General features: G+C 38.0%; 1 protein-coding gene across 1 annotated transcript in view; it reads left to right on the top strand.

Moving 5' to 3' along the window:
* Positions 1-23,949, top strand: part of MDN1 (midasin AAA ATPase 1) — a 93,132-nt gene that overhangs the window by 17,599 nt on the left and 51,584 nt on the right. Inside the window, exons 10-37 of the mRNA XM_053974318.1 lie at positions 791-984; positions 1,994-2,075; positions 2,765-2,860; positions 3,864-3,976; positions 4,513-4,661; positions 4,758-4,818; positions 5,334-5,545; positions 7,031-7,134; positions 8,123-8,267; positions 8,972-9,068; positions 10,243-10,356; positions 10,985-11,132; positions 11,298-11,408; positions 12,221-12,372; positions 12,840-13,018; positions 13,377-13,585; positions 14,646-14,792; positions 15,551-15,692; positions 15,820-15,954; positions 16,031-16,169; positions 17,124-17,262; positions 17,356-17,486; positions 17,973-18,117; positions 19,224-19,353; positions 19,922-20,152; positions 20,870-21,067; positions 22,490-22,698; positions 23,233-23,355. Of these exons, the coding sequence (XP_053830293.1) occupies positions 791-984; positions 1,994-2,075; positions 2,765-2,860; positions 3,864-3,976; positions 4,513-4,661; positions 4,758-4,818; positions 5,334-5,545; positions 7,031-7,134; positions 8,123-8,267; positions 8,972-9,068; positions 10,243-10,356; positions 10,985-11,132; positions 11,298-11,408; positions 12,221-12,372; positions 12,840-13,018; positions 13,377-13,585; positions 14,646-14,792; positions 15,551-15,692; positions 15,820-15,954; positions 16,031-16,169; positions 17,124-17,262; positions 17,356-17,486; positions 17,973-18,117; positions 19,224-19,353; positions 19,922-20,152; positions 20,870-21,067; positions 22,490-22,698; positions 23,233-23,355 (4,035 nt within the window). The remainder of the gene's footprint in view (positions 1-790; positions 985-1,993; positions 2,076-2,764; positions 2,861-3,863; positions 3,977-4,512; positions 4,662-4,757; positions 4,819-5,333; positions 5,546-7,030; positions 7,135-8,122; positions 8,268-8,971; positions 9,069-10,242; positions 10,357-10,984; positions 11,133-11,297; positions 11,409-12,220; positions 12,373-12,839; positions 13,019-13,376; positions 13,586-14,645; positions 14,793-15,550; positions 15,693-15,819; positions 15,955-16,030; positions 16,170-17,123; positions 17,263-17,355; positions 17,487-17,972; positions 18,118-19,223; positions 19,354-19,921; positions 20,153-20,869; positions 21,068-22,489; positions 22,699-23,232; positions 23,356-23,949) is intronic.

A 23,949-nucleotide genomic window follows, 5' to 3' on the forward strand; every position in this document is an offset into this window, starting at 1 on the left:
TTTCTTGTCATTTGTCAGCTAATTGTTAGGAATGGGGCAAGAACGACTATCAAAACCTTATGAAAAAACAAAACTTGAGTGTTAGCTGTGTCTCTTACCACCAGATTCTTTTTCTGCAACTTTGTAGCTTAAGTCACAAAAATGTATAAATTAAACACTTAAGATTCCACAGTAGTACACCCACTTCCTTGCATTGAGAAAAGGTTCATCATCTTCTTGTTAATCTTAAAAGTCTGTCTGGCAGGGTAGGACCAGTTTTCCTGGCCTGTATCTGTGAAAAGTAATTTTGAGAAGCAATATTTTGGTTGGCAAGCTTTAATGGAGAGAACCTAGCTGAAAGGACATTAGAAAATAAAAATTATCCCCTTAACATGCCTTTGTCTGCACACTGAATAGACAATTTGAATGCTCAAATGAATTCAGTCATAAAAAGAAAGGTGGGAGGTAAGGACTTCTGTTAGCAGTTGTGAAGTTGTAAACTGGTCATGGTCTGGGTTCAGATAGGATTGAATGTACTTTTTGTTCTTCCTGTTGGTATTTGTGCAAATGTATTAAATGAATTGGAGTTGAGTTGAGCTGGAAAAGTTCGGTTTTGGCATCAAAATCAGTATCATAGCAATCATAATTTCTATTTTCTTCAGGTAAGAGATTGCAAGAGAGCAGTTTTATGTAGCTTGCTAGCTAAAATATCTATTGAAGCATCTCCCAGTAAAAACTGGGGTGCTGTTGGTTTCTTTCCAGTGTGGATGTGTTTTTTGTTTCACTTTTTTTTTCTTGTTTCTGGTTTCAGGTCCTCCAAAGGAGATACCCCAGCCTTGCTCTTGTGACAGATCACTTGCTAGACATTTTCATTGACCTTGCTGGAGACAAGTATCAGACACCAGAAAACAGTGCTGCTGGCTCCAGTCACGTGCCAGAAGCAGCATCAGAATCAAGATCTGAACATAAGAAACCAAATCTGGAAGGACGAGAACTATCTCTGAGGTTGTCTTTTCTTACATGTTTACTGGAAGTCAGCTAGCTATAGAGATAGAAGGGTTTATTTTCGTTATTTTTCTTATTTTTTTAGAAATAATGCTGAAAGTTTGAATAATTAAACATGAATTTTGTGAAAACTGGGAAATACACTTTTTGTTTTAAAATAATGATTAATATATAATTTAAAGGAACTCATTCTGAATTATTTAAACTTCTTATTTGCTATACTTACTTTTTGGGAGGCATGGGGAACGTGTGGGTTTTGTCATATGCCATGCTTTGCGTCAGGCCATATGAATTTATTCTTAAATTATTGTTAACACAATATATCAGTACTAGTTAAGAACTGGAAGGTGCTGTATAATGTTCTCTCAGTAGCTAGAAGATAGCATTTTCAGTAACTGAGTAATTATCTAGATTATTTCATGCTGAACACTCTCAGCATTATAACTTAAGGTTACTTAAAGTAACTGTATCTGTAATGTCCTATTAATTTCAGAAATTCTGTGATGAAATGTAGTTTGATGCTGAATTATTTCTTCCTTTCCTACCAAATGTCAGTTCTACTCATCTGGAATTTCTGTAACCAGTAGTGCTTTGTGAATTAGTTAGTAAATACTAGGTGTGGGTAGTACCTGATATTTTTGTGGAGCATAAGAACGTCTGTTTTTTCTAAAACAAAATTTCCTTTTCTTGGAAGATATTGTGGATAAGGAATCTGTATCTTGAAAAAATGGGAGGTTTATACCTTTCTGGATTCCTTAATACCTTTGAGTTTTACAGTTACCTTACGAATTAATGGGATTATGTATTATTTGTTTATAAGCCATGTTGGTCTGTGCTCAGCTACACCTCAGAATTATCATCCTTTGTGTCTTCCCATGTACAGCTTGGCACAACAACTGCACGTTCAAGTGCCACAAGATGATGTCGTGACTTAAGTTGAACATGAAAGAAGATGCTGTGAATTTTGGCATGTTTGTACCAAATAAATCTTTTTGGTTTTTCCTTTTAGAGACCTACTGAATTGGTGCAGCAGGATTGCTTACAACTTTGACAGTAATTCTTCAACCACAGCAGTGAATATTTTTCAGGAGGTGCGGTAAGACTCGATCCAGAAATGGATCCAATTGGTCTCAAATTCTAGCGATGTCTCACTAAATGCTCTCTTTGGGAATGTGAGATGGGAATTTGTTTGGTTTTGTTTTGAAGCAATTGGACTGTAGTTGGAATGTTTGTGATCTCTGATCAGAAGCTTTTGTTGCTACTAGGAAAGTTGTTTGCAGTAAGGTGCTAAAAGAATTTCCTGCTGTCGTACAAACCGCATGGTGCAAAATAATTGTAACTGATACAGGCTGGGATTGTATGTGGCTGAGACCTTTCTTTTTCTTGTAATATGGGGCTACTTTTCTACTTACCTATTCATCAGTTTACAGTATAGGTTGAGGACTTATTGGATGTGCATCCGTCAGAGGCAGTTTTGAGCTGTGAGATCTTATAACGTTACTTCCATCTCAATTTTGGTCCATTCGTCTAAAAACAGCTTTTGTGGTTGGGCATTGAAAAGTTTTTATTTTTGGTATAAACCAAATGTAGTGACATTGCAGAGTTTAGAAGCTCTTATTGCATCTTCTTGAACTCTATTGTTTGACTCAATCAGAGGACAGTGAAATAGTTTTATTTACAATGATTGAATTGGTTTTGGGGTCCTTTAGATTAAGATGGTGCTTTTTCAGATAAAATCATACAAAACTAGTTTTCAAGAAATTGGTTTTCCCCTTGACAGGCATTGGACTGTTTCACAGCCATGTTGTCCAACCAAGGGAGCAAACAGAAAATGGCAAAAGTTATTGGAAGTTACCTAAATATTTCAAAAAAAAAGGTATGGTGAGCTACAATTAACATGATCTTTATTGGTAGTATAATATAGCATGCAATTTTTCTATGATTAATTGAAATACGTTTCACTATTTTTTATTTAAAATTATGCCCACCTCTCTGTCCCAAACAGTTTGGTTTTTGGTTTTTTTTTTTTTCCTTTCTGTTCCATCCCAGGATCTGTTTTTCTCCTATTTTATATTCAGCTGCATTTCATTTTTCTCTGAAGGTTCCAGGCAACCTGTTTTAGAGCAAATGGCCTCATGATGCAAAAGAAGGATTTCACAGCTGGAGCAGCACAGCTGCCTAAGCACATGATACCACTAGATGCACAGAGTAGCAAAGAATGTGTTTTTTCTTAGGTGGTTTACAGTGAGTGTTAATCACTTAAACAGAGAAATCAGAGAGAAACATGATCTTTGCTGCTACTTGTTCTGTACTCACTGTTTACAAGGTCAGCTGCCTCTCTGGAGCTCTATAAATGACAGAATTAAACTAAATCACCTCTTTTCAACTATTTCTGACTTTAGAAGTATGCAAAGCAAATTGCTTCTATTGTTACTTTAAGTTGACAGATGGATCCCTGAAACTTCTGTGGGTTTTTCTCTTTGTCCTTCTTTGCATTATTTCACTACAGGAATGTGTTATTCCCTGCAAGTGGCAAAATATCCTTGTTCACACAGAGGGATTTTTCAAGGGAGGTTGTTTGTTTATTGTTAAAATAACTGTTCAAATTTCTGTAGTTGAGCTACCATGAAAGTAGATGAAGTAGAAATACAGTGGCAAAGACTGTTACCAAGTTATTAAGTTGAAAGTTGTTTGTACAGATAAAAACACTTCTGAGGTCCTTCACTATTTTAGGTGATGATTATGTAAAACCTCCAAAATACAGAATTTTACCATTAAAAATTAACTTGCTGCAAAATCAGACTGGTAGCATGGCCTGGGTGTTCTTTACTGTGATGTAAGCAACATTAGCATTGGAAATGCTGGTGCTTTTTTCACAGGTGGAGTTCTTCTGTGAACTCTATAAACCGGAAATTTCAATACGGGAACAAGCAGTCTCTGTTGGAAGAGTCACTCTTGTGAAGAAGCAGAGCCAGGCTCTCACTGTACAAAGGTAGATTATCCTGTAGTTTCCACGTGAATTGAAATATTTTGTGGTGGAATAGAATGGACTGCAGGTCACAGGGGTTAAGGAAAATGCAAGTTGGTTATTCTCATTCTAATGAAAGGAATGTGAGAGCTCTTTCCCTTGCAATCTAAGTTTTACCTTGTGTATTTTTAAGAGTGTCTGCATCATGCTTCTGGCAGCCAAAGCATGGAGATTTTCAGCTTCTTTGAACTAGAGTGTCTTCAAAAGAGTGTGGATCCACAGCTGTTATAAAAAGATTTCAATGGCTCTACCTTGATAGAGGGAGATTTTTGTATGTGTTGGTAACTTCATTGGCCAGGAAGCTATTTGGAAACCCTGAATTTTTAGGTTACATCTTGAGAAAAATTAGTATCTTGGGAGGGTATCTTAGAACTATTACTTTTCAGACCTATATTAAAAAAAATCCTAAATCAAACCACTCCATTAAAAAAATAATAAAGATAAAATTGAAATGAGCTCCTTGATAAATCTTAGTTTGAGTACTTGCATTATTTTTCCAGGGTAAAACATACCTTTGCTGCCACACGGCCATCTGCAGTACTGACTGAACAGCTTGCAGTGTGTGTTGTCAAAGGAGAGCCTGTGCTCTTGGTTGGTGAAACAGGAACTGGCAAAACCTCAGCGGTCCAGTACCTAGCTCATATTACAGGTAAGTAATGTGTGAAAATTGTAACTTACATGAAGATAATGTGACAACAAATGAACAAACCCACAAGCTGATGGTGCTTTTTATCTCTGTTTCAAGGACACCGTTTGAGGGTTGTCAACATGAACCAACAAAGTGACACGGCTGATCTCTTAGGGGGGTGAGTCACTGACCTCTGTTTTGTCTGTTCTGCAGAACAGATGGGCAGTATCTGTTACAAAGTAGGATAAATGTCTTAATAAACATTTTTGCATGCAGAAACCTTCTTGTCCTTGCTGAAGAGCAGAGCAGTTTCACTGAATTGTGTGCAGAGCTGTGTGTGATGAAGTCATTCAAAAACACAGCCCAATGTCCAGCCCAAAGTGGCTGAGCTGTTCAATAAATCTGATGTAATATTCACTGGACTGATTGTTTGCTAGTATTACTAATATTTTGTGTATCAGAGTGTTCCTGTCTTTACAGAATCACCTCATGAGGTGCATTTAAATATGTGCAATTCTATTTAGTTCATTAGTTTAGTAAAAAACTTTTAGTTTAGTTTAGTTTAGTAAGAAACAAGGGTTCATCCATGCAGCTTATTGTTGTTTCAAGTAACTGGTTTTGGACTTGTTTTCTTTTTTAAGTTCACGGAAGATTCTGTCTCACATAAGTAATTACTCTTTTGCTTCTCTTCAGTTACAAGCCTGTGGATAACAAGCTGATCTGGCTCCCTCTGCGAGAGTGTTTTGAAGAACTCTTCTCTCAGACATTCTCTAGGAAGAAAAATCAAACATTCTTGGGACACATTCAGACTTGCTACAGACAAAAACGTTGGCATGATCTGCTAAAACTAATGCAACATATTCATAAATCTGCTATTAATAAAGAAGTAAAAGAAAATGCATCTGGTAAGACTTCAGATGGATCAAACAGTTTGATGGTAAAACTAAAAAAAACTAAAAACAGTTTTAGTTTAGTGCTAAACCATGCAGAGGGTAGGTTAATACTGGTGAATTTTATTCTTTTAATTTGGGTTTGTTTGAAGTTTAGGGGTTTTTTCCTCCCCCTATATTACATTTTTTTTTCTGGTTTTGAGAAATGCAATGTCAACATTGCAAAAAGACATTCAGAACTTTCAGGGTTTTGTTTTGTTTTGTTTTTCTAACTCATCTCTGATGTTAGCTATGTCTGAGAGTGTGGAGATTGGTGGAGATTGTCTGCCCTGTGGTACCCTTGACATCTGGTCTCCACTCAGTAATTGTTTGCTGTGCTGGTGAGCAGTCCTGCTTGTTTGTGTCTCAATCTCCTATGTGAATGCATTCTTACTTTCAGCCCTGGAACCTGCTTATGTCTCACAAACATGTCCTTTTTAAAAAACAAAGCAAAACAACAATAACGGAACCAAACCCAAAGTAAGAACTGTTTTAGGGTAGGAATTATTTTTAAGATCTTGCTTTTGCCTTGGTTCCTCTGTTAGTGATGCTGACTTGCCTAGTGCTTTATTTTGTTCCAGTGTGGTTTTGTCTCCAGATAAGTTTTTCTTGTTTTATACATCACAACCCATTTTGGGGCTGAGGCGATGTTGATACTTTGCCCTGCATGGAGTTTTTTCTTGTTCTAGACCAGCAGAAAAAGTGAAGTTGTAGCTTTCATTCAGTTTGGGCTAAATAAAAGGAATTATGAGCTTTATCTCCACTCTTCTTTTAACTGGTTCTTATGAATATGCAGATACTAAAACAAATGGCCACAAATGTAAAAAAAAAAAAAAAAAAGAAGAAGAAGAAGAAAAAAAGAGAGTTTAAAGAGTTCTTGCACTTACTGCAAGAAATGACAATCCTAAAATAAAGACAAGCTGAAATCTGTAACTTGCAAAGTTTCTTAAGGAATTTTGATGTTGTGTGTGATTTTAACAAATAACTGAAATCAGTGCTATAGTAAATATTGTTGTATCTGATAAGCAATAGTGTGTTAATTATTGATATAGAAGTGTTCATTGTTAATTTGTTCTGTCATAAGGGTTAGAAATTTGGATTTATTTTTTTGACATGCCTCTTTCTGTCTCTGGAAATTAGACAGTAACAGTCATGCTGGAACAAAGTGCAATATAAGTATTCGTTCCTCATCTGGGAATGAATAGCAAATTATCTGAGCACTATTGACATATGGGTACAGTTAAATTTAAAAACCAAAAAAACCACACATGCACAAAACCAAAACAAAGTTAAATTCTTTTTTTAATTTGTGGTGTGTCATCTGAAGGACTTGAATTTTTTTGTTGCTCGAGCTTACTTTTGTATCTCTCTGCTTGAAACAACTTGATTAAAAAAACTGTTGTCAAACATTTTTTGTGCTATTGTTCTGATGGTACAAACTTAAATTTGTTTTTCTTGCAGGCTTACCACTGAAGGAAAAGTGGGAGGCATTTGGTCTTAAACTGAATCATGCTCATCAACAGATGAAAATGACAGAAAATGCCCTTCTCTTTGCATTTGTTGAGGTATTTAGATATTTGCATTTTGATGCTGGGAGGAATAAGGAGAAGTATTTAAAAGACTTTGCAATCAGTATTATATAAGTAGCTTCCTGGCAAGAACCTTGCTGTGAAGTAAAACGTGTGCCATGATAACTCTGTGAAATCAAGTGTGCAGATTCAAGGAAGCAGTGGTGAGATGGGCAGTGGGAGACTGGTTTGTGGTGGCACATTAATTCAGTGCTGTGTAACAGGAATTAGGGCTGCTATGATGAGAATATCTGTATGTCATACCTTCTTTTCAACTGCAGGAGATTAGAAAAAACTTCTTGATCAGTCTCCAGTAGGTCTTGCTTCTGTCTAGGGATTCTTGTGATGGATTTAATATTAAGAATCTGTGCTGTTTATCTAGAAGTGATTTTTCTAAATGTTTCAAACACACAATATGTTTTAATGACATTAAGTGAGATTAGGAGAAACCATGATGTTTATTTATGCTTGTTTACTGTCACCCTGATAATCGGAATATATTTTCTCAAATTTCATGTAAAGTGTGTGAGATGTTGACCAGTCCTCTATAAAGAAATGTATTTTTGAGTAGTTGGAGAATGTCTGACTTAATGTAGTGTTAATTAATAGGGTACAGATTCCTTAGGAGCATAATGCTGCTTGTGTTTTTGGATTTCTTCAGATTAACTTTGTTCACATGTGGTGTTAGTGATGCATATGCGCCACAGTGGTAGATTGCACAAATAAGTGATCTTAAATCTGTTGTATTTGAGCCAATCTAACTGGCTACTGATACAATGGCATGATAACTGTCTGACTTCTGTGTCTGGCAAAGTGATTGCTGTTATTGAGAGAGAGCAGTAAAACTGCTACTGCTGTAAAAGGTCTGGAGTTGCCATTTGTCTAATCAAGCTGTAGATTGCACACCAAGTAATTCCAGTATCTGAATTCTTCAGTTGGCACTTCATTCCTGGCAACGTGATTAACAAATAGATCTTGCTTTTAGGGTACTCTGGCACAAGCAGTAAAAAAAGGAGAGTGGGTTTTATTGGATGAGATTAACTTGGCTGCAGCAGAGACTTTGGAGTGCCTGAGTGGTTTATTGGAAGGATCATCTGGATCACTGGTGTTACTAGACAGAGGAGACACAGGTACTATTTCTGTGCTTGCTTATGCTGTATTTTTATTTTTTTATTTCAGGGCTTGCTTATGCTGTATTTTTATTTTTTTATTTCAGGAGTTCAGCTGAGTTCCCTATCCTATGAAGCTTAAAATAAATTGAGATAATTTACCATTAAAATGAATGTGTGCACAAGAGAGCAATGTGCTCTTAGTAGATTTCGTACTTCTTTGCAAGATGTCCAAAACACTGGTGTGTTCTCAACAGCACTGTAGGGGCTGCTGTGTAGAAAGTTAACTCCTTTTACAGATGTAAAGATAAAAAAATGCAGTTCCTGAATGCTACTCTCAAGAGCTACAGAGAGCGGCAAATGTTCTGTGAGCATCCCAGGCTGGATTTTCTTCCTAGCTGAGGGAAGCATGGGCTATTATTCCAAAAGAGACAAAAGGAGTTCCAAGTTTAGGGCTCATAATTTTTGAAATGTTTTGTGTTGTTACAACATCTTGCTACACACAAAAATGTCAGGGTTTCACTTGCCTGTGGCTGTTGTGAAGATGCAGGTACTTCTGATAAAATCACATAGGACTATTCTCTGAAAATTTTTGATGCTGGCATTTTTAAGGAAGTGTAGGAGTGCAGCAATAGAAAGTTGCCTTAGATCAAATACACTGTAGTTAACATACAAATATCCTGTGTTAATCATGAACTTTGTCTTTTATTTCTGTTTTCCTTTAGAGCCTCTTGTCCGCCACCCTGATTTTCGCTTGTTTGCGTGCATGAATCCAGCTACAGATGTTGGAAAGAGAAATCTTCCTCTAGGAATAAGAAACAGGTAGGAAATAATGATTCTGGGACAAAATAGTCACTGTCTTTTTCAGAGTTTCATTAGTTTCAGGAGTTGACCAGTGAAGAATGCTTTATCTGAGGCCCAAGGATGCAAGTATGAACTCACATTTACTACCTGTGAGAGATGTATAGTGAGGGTTTTTCATGAAGTAGAGTCAGCAAAATACTTTGGTGAAGTAACTGAGCCATGAGCAAATGGTCTAGCAGTAGTGTAGAGTGTTGTCAGTGGGAGCAGGAAATGATTATTCTTCACATTTAAGCTGTCAGCACCTGGGACTGCTACTGCAGCAGTTTATGTTCCTGATGGGAGTAATAAAGACAGGTAAGTGCTTAGTGTCTTTTTAGCAGCCTTTCTCTTAACTCAGAAGTGTTGATGGTCCCTGCAAAAAGCTGCATATCCAGTCTTGTTCACTCAAAAGGAAGGTGGTTTGCATGATGGCACAGATGTGTGATACTCAAAATATTTGATCTGTGCTCTCAAAGCATATAAGCTGTGGCAAGGCAACTGGAATTGTGGCAAATCCATTCTTCAGTACCATCTACCTGTTTCTGTATGTACATGTCTCCTGCTTGATGCAATTTCCGTCATGAGTGCCAAAAGTTGCATGTATAGTCTCTTCCCAGATTCATAAACACTGGGCAAGATGCACCAGCTGTGTGTAACTAGTCATTTGTATTTATTAGTGGCAAAGCAAGGGTTTATTACTATTGGCTCTCTTGAAGAATAGTGAAAGGAAAGAAAATGGGTGTAATACAGAAAAAAAGATTTCAGCATCAGCATAACTTGCTACGTTTAAATGAACTTATATTTCTATTTGTCAAAAATAGCTACTGCTGTGTCAGTACTTTGTTCAGGCTGTAACACTTGAGTATCTATTGCAAATTGTTTAAAATTGTAATTTAAGCCACATTGTTCACTTTCAGTCAAAAATGTTAAACTAATTCAGATAAATTACTTGAAAGTATTAGTAATACCATACTTTTCAACTGCTCTGGTTCTTGAGTCTGTAGGTTTGACAGTCTATAGGTCTGTAGCTTTAACAATCAGTATTCTTTTACTTAAAAATTTAACATGCATATGCCATGAGATTTATGTATAAGGTGATTTTTCAATGTGCTCAGGTGTCTTTAAGTATTACAGACTGATTTGATTCTTGCAGGTTTACTGAACTTTATGTAGAAGAATTGAGAAATGAAGTAGACTTGCAAATTCTTATAATGGATTATCTGAGAAGCTTGAATGTGAACAAAAATACAGTACAAGGAATTGTGAAGTAAGTTGACTGTAATCTTTTTAAATTCTTGATGAAATAAGTCGCAAAATGTAAATATGTGACGATAGTCTGTGGTTAGACTGCTTTGGGAAACACCATAATGCTCCCCATGCAGCAGTTGGCATAGCTTTAGGAAACAGAAGAGTATAGACATCCATCTTCTTAATTCTGCAGGTTTCTGTATTTGTGGGAAGGAGATTTTTATTTTTTTTAAGTTCAGAATTGTTTTCTTGATGACACCGGTTAAATAGCATTGTTGTTTCAGTCCTCTTTCACATCTGAGAGACTACAATGGTTTGCTTCTGTAGATAATTCTGAAGAAAGTCTTGTGTGTTTATCTAGTTACCTTTCTTTCCCCTAGTGTAAGGTGAGCTATCTCCTGTTTAGAATAGTTGAAGTTTATAGCCACTCTCTGTATATCAAGCTCTGTCAAAAATATGGGTCTAAAAATACTCTGTTGCTGTGCTTCACTGACTGTACAGATGGCAGAGCTTGGCATGGCTTTCATAACCTGGAGCTTTTAAGAAAAGTAACAGTTGGGGATAAACTGAAGTGTTCATACTTGGGGTTTCATTCCTTGGAGCAATGGTTTGATCAGTAACAGCTCTATGTAACTTCATTTTTGCAGCTTTTATTTGTCTGTGAGAAAGGAAGCAGAAACAAAGTTGGTGGATGGAACTGGCCACAGACCTCACTACAGTCTCCGTACCCTGTGCAGGGCGTTGAGATTTGCAGCCTCTAATCCATGTGGCAGCATAGCACGCTCCCTGTATGAGGTGATTACCTGTGCTGGCATTTCTTTCAGTGTGTATTCACTGTAGAGGTTGTTTGGGTAAAGGATAATCTTCTCTAAGTTCAGTATTGAACAGAAATGGTTCTTTAATCTGTATGTTTTTTCCTTATTTTTCATGTTTATCACTGAAAATAATTCTTCCTCTTAGGGCTTCTGTTTGAGTTTCCTGACACAGCTTGACAGAGGTTCTCACCCGGTGGTTCAAAAGCTAATATGCCAGCATATAGTCTCTGGCAACATCAAAAACCTTCTCAAGCAGGTAGGTAACTAAGATTATGAAGAGCTGTCTAGTTTTTAAAGTAGAATTTATTTTGAATTGTCTTCTCTCCTTTTTTTTACTCTACATTTTGTTCTTGCAGTTCTGTTTTTCATTTTACAAAGTTAAGAACTGGAAAAAATTAATACCATTCTTTTGTAGTTTTTTTACTTTGCTTGAATATGTTAGCTGGTTGATTTGTTAATTTGAAAAACTATGGAAGCCTGAACAACTAAAGTACTGTGGAGTGTGGGCAGCTTAATGCAGTGGTTCCAACTGTAAAGCTTTCACAGACTTTGGAGGAGCTTTCTCAGGCTTTATATTTTTAGACTCTGAATGCAGAACATATGGATATGAAGAAGCATCTGTGCTTTGTCTCTTATGGGAAAGGAAGAATGTCACTAGTGCTGGGAACCCAGCATGAGTTTGCATGGGGGATGGGGAAGCCAGTTAAAGAGATGGGTATTTTTTTCAAAATAAGCCCTTTCATACTGGAAAGTGTTCATAAATAAATAAAAAAGATTAAAGCAAAGTTCCTTGTAAATGCCCTTCAAAATTCAGTGCTAAGACTCTTGAGACATTTTTATCTTCATGCAACTGGCAAAGATTCCCGCTTCATGACCCTGAAATAATCTGGTAATGTTTTTCCTGTAATTTGCATTCTGTGACAAGGGGACAGTGTTTACTGCAGGAGTGCTCAGGGATTAATTTAAAATTACTTCAGAGAATATGTAACAGTGGTGTAACAGTAGTTGTTTTCATTAGCAAATTGAAACTTGTCTGTATAATCTGTTATTTCTGTCATGTCTCCTTAGCAAATACCAAAACCTCAAGGAGGGAGTTTTATACTTATAGAAGGGTACTGGATTTCAGCTGGAGACAAAGAACCTACAGTAGATGAGAGTTATGTGCTCACCCCTTCAGTTAAGCTTAATCTGAAAGACATTGTCAGGGTTGTGTCTGCAGGGTAAGTGTTTCAACTTTTTAGTTAAAAAAAAAAAAAAAAAAGTTAAATATGTTTGTTTAGGCCTTGAATTGTTGGTGTCCTTCTAATCTTTGTTGTTTGGATGAATAATGTCTATTTTCCTTCTACTTTACAGTTAACTTTTCATTATAGAGTGGCTTGAAATTTATACATGTGTTTCTTGTTTCCTTAAAGCATCTTACTGCCATATGTAGTTATATTTAAAGGCTGATCTAGAAATTTAGGTTAGAATAACCTGCTTATTTTGCACTGCCATGAAAAGTTTCATGGGTAGCTGTTATCACTTGGGAGTAAAGTTATTTGCATTTCCCTGTTAGTGTGTGATCTTGGATACCCCAAATGAGTTAAGTGGTGGTGTTTTGATAGTGTGATTTAACAATGTTGACATCTTGTGTGTGAGAAAGTCGTGGCTCATGCTTCTAACCCACTATTTTGGTCATGGCTTTTAGGACTCATCCAGTACTGATTCAAGGAGAGACCTCTGTTGGTAAAACCAGTTTAATTCGCTGGTTGGCCGCTGCTACTGGCAATCATTGTGTAAGGATTAACAACCATGAGCATACTGATATCCAAGAATATATTGGCTGTTACACATCAGATGCCTCTGGAAAGTTGGTATTTAAAGAAGGTAAGTTATCATGTTCTATATACTCCAAATTCTTGTCTCATTTCAGTGGCTAGATTTTTTTTTTTCCTTTTCTGATTAACTTGTCTGATTTGTTACAATGGAGAGATGACCTGTCATAAAGTTAGTAGTTGCACTTTAATGATAATCACTTGTGTGAATTTCAATGAATTCTGAAAAGTTCATATCTGTCTCATCATGTTCGTCCCATGGGACCTAAAGATGATAAGCCAACAATTTAAACAATACTGGAGCAGTGCTCATCCTGAATGAAATGGGTTGCTGAAAATATCTGAGTGCATGCTTCTGTTAGATTTGCTTTATAAGATTTTTAACTAGGAATTTTTCTGTTCACCCCAAGGCATTCTCATAGATGCAATGAGAAAGGGCTACTGGATCGTTCTAGATGAATTGAATTTGGCTCCCACTGATGTTCTGGAGGCTCTCAACCGCTTGTTGGATGATAACAGAGAGCTGTTCATTACTGAGACTCAGGAGGTTGTCAAAGCTCACCCTCGCTTCATGCTGTTTGCCACACAGAACCCTCCAGGTCTCTATGGTGGCAGAAAGGTCTGTATGCTCTATTCCTTTTGGGTAGCTAAGACTTTAGGGAGTTAATCTCTCTCATACATACAGTGTGATGTGAAAATGTTTTGATGTGTAGCATCATGAATCTCTCAAGAAGGGAGAGAGTTGAGGTGGCTGTGGACTGTCAGTACAGCTGGGCTCTGTTTAGGTGAGTTCCTTGTTTCATGGATACAGAATTTCTAATTAATTTTAGGCAGTTGAGATTTAAGTGATTTAGTGAACCCGAGTTCATGTATATTATACCTGAATCAGCATTTCTTGTCCAAGAGCACTGGAAAAAAGATTCTACTTAGGCTGTCGAAGTCCATTTTGTACTGGTTTTTGACTGGAATAGGTACTTCTCTTCATAATGACTAGTATGGTGCTGTGCTTTGGATTTGTGATGAAAACAGTGTTGATAGCACAGGGATGTCTTAATTATTGCTGGGCAAAGCTTGCACAGATTCAAGGCCTTCTGTGCTTCTCACGCTGCCCCACCTACTTGTGGAGTAGGTAGGGGGTGCATGGGAAGCTGTGAGGGGACACAGCTGACCCCAAAGGGATGTTCCATGTCATATGATATTGTGCTCATCAGTCAAAACTGGGGGGAGAAGGAGGAAGAGGGGGAGTTCAGTGTTTGTTTCCCTAAGTAACTCTGGTGTGTGATGAAGCCCTTACTTCCTGGAGATGGCTGAATGGCTGCCTATTGATGTGATGAATGAATTGCTAATTTTGCTTTGCTTGCACATGCACCTTTTGCTTTGCCTATGAAACTGTCTCAGCCTAAAAGTTCTATCACTTTTACCCTTCCAATACTCCCATTGTAGGGAGAGTGAGCTGGTGGCTTTGTAATGCTTAGCTGCCTATGCCCTTAAAACACTCAGTCCATTTTAAAACTTTTGTCCTCATCCAGATTGTCTCTTATGCTTTGTTTCAATGTTGATGTGTATGTGTTAATTTGTATGCTATGACACTATCCTAATTTCCTTTGGATGTGTAGGGGAAGGTCTATGACCAATATCAAAGGAAAAAGTTCATACAGTGGTGTGGTCTCATATTTTAGGTTTTGTCCAGAGCCTTCAGAAATCGTTTTGTGGAGCTGCATTTTGATGAACTGCCAAGTGCTGAACTGGAAACCATCCTGCACAAGCGATGCAGTTTGCCACCTTCTTACTGCAGCAAGCTTGTCAAAGTCATGTTAGACCTGCAAGTATGAGAGTCTTTTTTCTTTTAGTATAAGAAATGCAAAGGTACTTCAAAATAACATGCACAAAGTAATAGCAATTCCCTTGGGGGGGAGGTATTGTTGGCTGAAGGATATTTAAAATCCTAAACCATGGAGACAACCCACCAAGGTACTAATTTTCAGTAGTTAAGACTAAGACTAGGGAAGGTGATGTCAGATTTGAGAGAAAGCTAGGAGCCAAAAAAAACCCTCCAAAAACCAAAAAAACAAACCAAAAACCTAGACACCTTGGGATTTAATGTGTAGAATTTAATGTGGCTCCTTGCTGTGGAGCCAAAGCACAGGATTGGATTTGTAGAGGTCTTTGGGTCATGTGAAATTTGGTATTATTTTTAAGCAGCAATTTTGGATATGTTTGGATACTCCCGTATTCAACAGACATTTGACACTTAGTATGTAAAACTACCTTGTATTTAAAAGCAATTACTGCAGCACAAACTGGATTTTGTTTTATTCCAGGTACCTATTTTATTCTTAGGTTTTTTTAAAATTATTATTATCTAAATTGTTTCATTCCTGCTGCTTATCAAATACCTGCCTAAAAGGAGTTAATATTTAGACGTTGTGATTCTACTGGACTTTTTTTTTGTAGTTGTTCATAAAATTTTGTTTTTGCAATGTTTGCAATTGTTGCAATGTCACTGCGGAGAGGGGTGATTAGCTTTGCTTGAAGTATTTGGACAGGTTGATGAAGAAATAGCTCACTTTGGTTCTTGTGGCAGTCTTACCGCAGAGGTTCGACGGTGTTTGCTGGGAAGCACGGATTCATTACCCTGCGGGATCTGTTCCGCTGGGCTGAAAGGTACAGGCTGGCAGAGCAGCTGCAGAAGGATTATGACTGGCTTCAGCACTTAGCAAATGATGGTGAGCTCTGCTGCCCCAGCTTTTTTGAGTGTCTGTAGAATTGCTTTCCAACCCCATTTCTTAAGTGTGAATTTTTGTTGCTGATTACCCAGGTAGTAATTGCTTTCTCTCTTTCTCTGTTTTGTAGGTTTTATGCTTCTGGCAGGCAGAGTCAGGAAACAGGAGGAGGTGGATGTTATTCAAAATGTCATTGAAAAACACTTCAAGAAAAAAATACATCCTGAGTCTCTCTTCTCAGGGGAAAGTGTCAAAAAGCTACTGGGTGAGTTTCCTAGAGGGGTCCCACTGGTAGGTCTCTAGATGTGACTGAAGCTGATGGATTGCTTTGTGTTGTGCAGCTAAGTCTTCCACGTGGATGTCGGTGATGGACAGAGATTTTAGCCATGTTGTCTGGACTCAAGGGATGAGGAGACTTGCCACGTTGGTGGGACGAGCCCTGGAGTTTGGTGAACCAGTACTCCTGGTGGGAGACACTGGGTAATCTTTTTATGATGTTTTTGGTAGTGCTGCGCCAGCTGCTGAGCTGGAGACAAAATGATTGTGGGAGCTTCAGTGCTGCTTTGGGCTGGGACATTTGAGCCTGTCTCATGGCAGACTTGCAGCTGCTGTTTTTCACAGTTCCTTTCTGAGAGGAAGCAGATGCATCTCTTTTAACCTGTATCTTTGATGGGTTTATCTGCATTGTGTAGAATGCAGATAAACCCTTTTATAGAAGTTATATAAAAGTAGTAAAATAAAAGTTAACTGACTTCTGTCCCCAGCTTACAGGGTGCCTTGTAGAATCTCACTGTGCCTCACAGGAGTGGCTGCTTTTGGGGTGTTGTGACATTTTTCTCTTAGAGAGCACATTCAATTTGCATGTTTTATGAGCTTGAATACAGTCTTGCTACCACTTCTCCACTTCATATGCTGTAGTGGAGGTCATGGAAGTAGCTACTGTCTGCTCTTGGGCTGGTTATAAATTTGTAGAGTAAATTTTTATGGAAGAGAAGGAAAGAAAAATGCAAGAAAAGAGAGAAGGAAAATTTACTTGAGTAGTAAATAAAAACTAGATACTCAGCAGTTTATTCCCTCAGACTTAGGCTTGGTCTAGACATGTGGCATTTCCAGTTCAGTGAAATGTTAGGCTGGTTGAGTATCTGTAAGGTCAAGCTGAAATAAATTTGACTTTGAACATGCAGAAATCCATCAATGCAGCTATTGATTTAAATTTAATTAAAGGCCTCTGGTGCAAGTCAGCAACACTTGTGCCAAAAATGGCTTCACTTTGCATACATTTCTTTCAAGGAAAGGAGCAGAAGAAAATTTGCATGCTGGGCCTTTGCCTCATAGCTCTTCAATGAAAGTGTGAATCCTGTCCAAAGTGAGCGGATTGTTTGGTTTTGCTTCTTTTTTTAATTCATCCTTTTTATTTAAATTACTTGTTTGCAGGTGTGGTAAAACCACCATTTGTCAGATCTTTGCAGCATTAGCAAATCAGAAGCTGTACTCAGTGAATTGCCACCTGCACATGGAGACATCAGACTTCCTGGGAGGGCTGCGACCAGTCAGGCAGAGGTCCAAGGAGCAGGTTTGTCTTGCACCACTAATACCTTGGATGGTGTCACCATGGAAGAAAAAAGTAGCAGTTACAACTTCTCACATTCTTTTCCATTTTTTTTAGGAGGAATCTGATGGTTCTAGACTCTTTGAGTGGTGTGATGGACCTCTTGTTTTAGCAATGAAGGAGGAGGGTTTTTTCCTCCTTGATGAGATTTCTTTAGCTGATGATTCTGTGCTAGAGCGGCTCAACAGGTATGTCTGAAACGTAGTAGTACAAAGCATCCTCAGTGTGTCTGTTCATTATCCAAACATGGGTGGGGTAAATCTGACTTCTTTTAGGCACTTTTGTTTCCTGGCTTAGGTGAGCTGCTCTCTTGCTGAAAAGGACAATGGTACAAATAAAACTTGAAAGTAAGCTCTCTAGTTTACCATCTGCAGGAGTAATGTTTTCCACCTGCCAGTGAGCTCTTGAAATTATGTATCTTGTCAAATCCCAGGAACAAAATCTAGTTATTCCCCTCTTTCGAGTATGTGTAAAGAAAACCCCCAGAACAACTAAAATATAAATTCAACTTCATTATCTGTTTGCAGCAGTATCCCTCATTTTAGTCTTTTCTGTTACCCATTATATTGGGTAAAGGTAAGTTTATCCAGGCCAATTAATATGATTTTCATTTTTAAGTGATCTTTTGAAGTGTGGAACAAAATTTAAGCAATATTTTTTTACCTTCTCTCTAGTGTTCTTGAAGCTGAAAAGACATTGGTACTTGCTGAAAAAGGTGGCCAAGATGATGAGGAGAATGAAGTAGAGCTATTAGTTGCAGGAAAGAAATTCCGTATCCTTGCGACCATGAACCCAGGAGGGGACTTTGGGAAAAAAGAGGTAAATGCCAAAACATCTGGAAATTCAGCATGCATCTTATGGTCATACTGACCATTAAGTGGTTGGAGGTGCAATGCAAAATGCATCATGCCAATTCTGGCATCCTGTGCTTTCTAGTTGGCATCTGCTTCGTCACTCTAAAGGAGGATTGGGGTGAATCTGTTTTCTGCCACTTGGCACTGTAAATGAATACTCAGCAAAATGTCAAAGGAAGCTTCAGGCCTCTAAAAATACTCTAGTTAGGCTTGATATATAGAATATTCAAGTACAGGAACTGTGACTTGTGAAGCAAGTAAATGCAGGTCTCTGGGGTAGTGCAAAGTTGCATATCAGATTTTTCTCCTTAATGCTATTCAGAAAGTGATGGTCATCTTGTGTTTCTTAGTGAATAATGAACGTCACATCCCAAAAAAGCTTTTTCATTAAATGAAAAAAATTGTTTCTGAAGTTGAGAATAAAGTAATTTAAAATATGTTTAAAAACACCCATAAGACAACAAAACACTACAACTTTTAAGCAGTGTTGGAAGCTAGGTTTATAAAAAAGAACCAGGAGCTCTTTTACTCAAAAGAAGATGGGTACTCCATTTAAAGTGGTTTCTGAAGTAGAGAACCACCCCCCTTCATTGAAACCATGTGTTTAAACAGGATTTACTTCTGGATTGCATTTGTGCTACTCATTTTTGTTTGACCAATTCAGCCAAGGAAGAGAGGAATTAGAGAAATGAGTTGTAATTGAAGGCAAATTTCCATGTGGTGGTTTGCCTCTGTAAGCAAAGGGAGATTACAGAGCTGTTGTTTGATACTTGGTGTCCTAAAATGAAGTGGAGCTTTAGTGCTTGCAAACCAGCTCAGTTTCTTCCCATATTCTTTTGAACTTTCTATATCACCCATTTCCTGCATTGATGCCACTACTAGACGACTTAAAAATCCTTCTTTCAAAGATTTTCTTACAAAGTGTCTCTGTCAAAATTAGAGGGAAAGATCTATCTTGTTCATTTTATTTATTGTTTACAAGTACAGTGACTACAAGGCTGTTGTTAACTGACCTTTAGGGAAGATGTTGTAAAGAATCTTCAATTGATCTGTCACTCTGCTTGTTTGCAGCTTTCCCCTGCTCTGCGCAACAGATTTACAGAAATATGGTGTCCACAGAGCAATGGCCGCGATGATTTGATACAGATTGTAAAACACAATCTTCATCCAGGACTGTCTCTGGGTGCAGTAAACCATGAGGGTAGGTATTTCTGTGTGTTGGTATTCAAATATTGCTAAGAAAATAAGGAGTTTGGAGGCTGCCAACCTTTCCTCAGCATGTACACCACTGTCACCCTTTTTCTGCTACGTTTCTCCCTGAAGACAGTGTGATATATACCAGACTTCCTTCTTCCTTCACTGTGTATCTTATATGTCTAGCCAGAAGTAAATTCAAGGTTGTGTTTACTTCACCATCCAGGTAGTTGAACTATCCCCAGCCCTTCAGTGTCCCAGCTTGGTTTTAATATAGAGTGTTGAAAGAACTGGTACTTCATTTTCTGCCAGCAGCTTCACTATTAGTATTAGTCACTCGATGCTGTCTTGCTACCTGAATTTAAAAGGATTTGTAACAACAGCTCAGGCAGGAGCTTTCTCTTCTCTTATTCTGTTTCTAGGATATAGAGTACCCATCCACATTGCTCATGCAGCTGTACCTACTTTGAAGATGTTTTTACAACAGTGTAGTAGATGTGACCTAAAAAATGGTAACTCAAATTTATTTGGTGGGGTTTTTTTTTTTTGTTTGTTTTTTAATTATTTTTTTTTAGGGGCAGACATAGCAAGACTCATTATGGACTTTGTTGAATGGCTGACTAATCAAGAGTTTGGTCGCCAGTGTATTCTCAGTGTGCGAGACATCTTGGCCTGGGTTAATTTTATGAATGTCATGGCAGAGGATGAGTCGAGTTCTGCCAAAGGATGCGGCCACCTTAACATTTCTCCAGGGATGTCTTTTATCCATGCTGCATGTTTGGTGTATATTGATGGAATAGGATCAGGTAAGTCTTCAGTGCTCATTTAGTAGGAAAAAATATGAAACTGTGTATTTGTTTTAATATTTTTAGTCAAATGCAAACAAAATGCTTTGGGGGCAGCATGGGTCTCTTCTAGGAGATGTTTTCACTTCCATTTGACAACCTTCTGTACATCATGTGCCTTTTCTGTGCTTCAGTAACAAGAGTTTGAGTAATAGAGCAAGCTGAAGTAAATTAGAGGGATTAATAATATTACAAAGGCTAGCATACAGATTAAGAAAACCTGTGGGTTTTGAGTTGATGTGGTTTTACTGAGCTGATACAGTACTTGAGCACATACTATGCTCCCTATCCCCCAGTGCACATGTCAGCGTCTGTCTGTGCTGGCCTGCACCATGCACATAGCTGAGAATGCATATCTGGGCTGCTGGCCCAGCTGATAAACAGTAGGTAAGGGAGAGGAGGAAAAGTGGAAGGCACGAGAAATGCCAGAAGAGAAAGCTTGGTGGGCCTATGGCAAGGGATCGGATTGATTGTGACAGTAGAAGAAAGGGGGTTGGAAATACGGTGTCCTTAGTTCTGTTGCTCACAGAAAAATCTGTCCATGGTAAATAGTACTGGAAGCACTGAAAACATTAAAATAAAATATAAACCTGCATGCACATGAAGAGATGAGTTTCTTGTCATAAGATGGATGTGCCTAGTTATGTTTTGAAGAACACTTTACTTTCCTAATTACAGGTACAACTTCCTGCTCAGCTGATACGGCTTTATTAGCTCGTGAGAAATGCCTGGCATTCTTACGTGAGAAAATGAGTCAATTCTTTGAGCTGACTGATTGTCAGAAGAATGAACTAAAGATTTATGACAGAACAAAGGAAAAAGAGTTTGTATGGATGGACAACTTCATGGGAATTCACCCGTTTTTTATTCCAAGAGGCAAGAGACTGTGGGAGTGGGTGGACATTTATCCTGTGATTTATATTTTCAGTAGTTTTGTTATTCACTAAATCTAAGTAGGATACCTGAACCATCATAGAACAATTTATTGGTTCTTAAGCTTTAGAAAAATCCCTTTTCTGCCTCCAAGTGTATAGATTACAATTCAGTCACATTTATTAAGACACATCTGTTCATTCCCTTTTTTCATTACTTCTTAATTGCCTAATTTTCATAGACTTTTGGTGTAACAAAGCTTTTTTTGAGTTGTGATTTTCTGTCACTTCTGCATGCTCAGAATGCCTGTTAACTTCCACTAACTAAAGCTGCAGCTCATCCTGGCCCTTGTGCAAAGCATGGAAACCAGGGGTCCTGAGTACAAAGCTGAACACAATGGAGGTTAATGCCATGCCTTGCTCTAGGCTTTCAAATATTTGCTGCAATTTTGGCCAAATCATTAAATCTGCATTTCAGTTCCTCATGGGACAAAAAAATGCAAATGGAGCTAGCAAAACACTGCTTCTTACCCTTAAAATACCACAACAGGACTAAAAAGTGATGACTGAGCTTTCTAACTCAGCTGGTTAGTTTTTAGCACATGGACCTGTGTGTTCCTAATGCTGTATTAATTGTTCATATTTGAACTTCCTGGCATTCATGGATTGTCTTAGTCATGCATAAAATTGTACAAAGTAAAGCTTTTTTGTAAATTGCTTAGTTCCCTTCTGCTGATTACTTCACAAAAGGAACCTCTTTGGATCCCTTTCCTACTAAACAGGTATCAGTTTGTGTAGGATACATTGGTGATTAATATCTTGTATACATGAGTAATGCAGTATTACACATGTGGGGGAGAGATGTCCAAGGAGCTATACTGGCTGAAATTTGGCAGCCAAACTGTGCTCTCTCTCTCTACTGTATGCCATAACAGTAAAGGAGAAGCAAACTTTTAATTAAGAGGATGTTCCTTCACAGAGCTGGCAGTGTATGGAACAGATTAATCTGGAGCATAACTGGACTGTATCCCTCAGTGTAAATTTTTTCAAGAGCTGCTTCTGAGTTTTAGATCCACATGACTGAAGTGCAAGAACACATTTGTGTTTGTTCAGGAATAGATCTCTAGTTTAAGTCATGAACCAGGAGGTATTGAGGTTTCATGGCAAAATGAATCCTACGTCCATATGCTTGTTTTGCAAAATTCAGTATAAATATGTGGAGATGGGCTGAGATGCAGCTATGGGTCAAACAAAGTGTATGTGCCACATCTCCAAAAACAGCACACGAGCTGGATCTCCATTGCTTGCTGTACTGAGATCAGCAATTTACAGAGTGAGCTCATTCAGAGGCACACTGTCAGCACCTCCAGCATAAACATTCTTTAATTGTTTAATTGTTTTCTGGTTTATCTTTCCTTGATTTTAGGCCCTGTTCTCCAGAGGAACAACATGACAGATTATGCTTTAAATGCTGGGACTACAGCAGTGAATGCACAAAGACTGTTAAGAGCCCTACAACTTAACAAACCTATTTTGTTGGAGGGCTCACCAGGAGTGGGCAAGACCAGCCTAGTTGCTGCCCTGGCAAAAGCCTCAGGAAACTGTCTTGTTCGAATCAACCTGTCTGAGCAAACGGTAGAATAAAATATTATCTTCATTACTTGGTGTTTATGGCAGGGTAGAAGCTTTGTATAACTTTTAAAGTGCAGTTCTCCTTAACTTTGGCACTGTGTCTGAAATGTCAGTTTTTCCTTCTTGGTCTCAATGGTCTCAAAACTGAATGGGAGGGGGAAGCAGACAGCAGTAAGCTTCTGTGAGTGAATGCCAATTCCCAGATATTTCTGTTCTTTTCAGGTGAAGCCATGCATATCTTTGTCTACTGTGTTTTTCTTAGCTTCTGCAACATTACTAGAAAAAGGCATTAAGGCTTTTTAGCTTTTCTGTCCCAATTTAAATTTTTGTTGTTAAATATTGCACCTGGTCACTGGAGTCCTATAATGGAAAAGCTTTCAGCATTTTGCAATTGCTGAACATTTTTAATTAGATCTAAAATGTAGGTGTTAAAAGGGAAGGGAGAAAATGTTAAATAAAGTTAACAAATGCTGTCCATGAACTTCTGTTAAATTTTGTAATTCCTCAACTCCCCTGTTCTGTGCTTTACTCCCAAAGGATGTGACAGACTTGTTTGGGACAGACTTGCCTGTTGAAGGTGGGAAGGGAGGAGAATTTGCCTGGCGTGATGGACCACTGTTAGCAGCATTAAAGGCTGGACACTGGATTGTCTTAGATGAGGTAAATTCAGGTCTGGGGACAAATAAAGTGGAATGTTTTAGAAGAGCAGATTTGGTGATTTGGCTTGTGGAATAAATAGCTTTGAGTGCTGACGACCTCCCTTCATGGAGGCAGTGATGTCTAGACTTCCTTGAGACGAGAACAAGGATTGAATCCCAGCTTAAATTATTGCAGAAAACCAAGGATAGGTTTGATTTTACATTTGAAAGTTTTTAGGGAAGAATGTCAACAGAAGTTTTGGTACAAGTGTTCTTTATGGATATAGTTTCACTGAAATAGAAGGTGTCCTACTGGGGACTAATATACTGTGTTGGTTACTGATTTAATTGAGATGGGGAAGAGTTCCATCTTGCCAGTATAAGCTTTCCTGCCACTGCAGGTTTTTTCATGTACCATGTAGCAAGTGCTTTCAAGCATGTGTGTGCACAGATCTGCCTTCTTGGCAATATGTATTCTAATTACTGCAGAGTGCAAAATCTTCAGTTCTTTAGCCTCCTGTATGCCTCCTTTCCCCCAGCCCCACTATTGAGAAGAATGCCACTTCAAACAACCACTGTAATTAAATAGCTGAGACTGCCTTAATTTAAACAAACA

The sequence above is a fragment of the Vidua macroura genome, chromosome 3 (genome assembly GCF_024509145.1).
Source record: "Vidua macroura isolate BioBank_ID:100142 chromosome 3, ASM2450914v1, whole genome shotgun sequence".
Classification (NCBI taxonomy): Eukaryota; Metazoa; Chordata; class Aves; order Passeriformes; family Viduidae; genus Vidua; species Vidua macroura.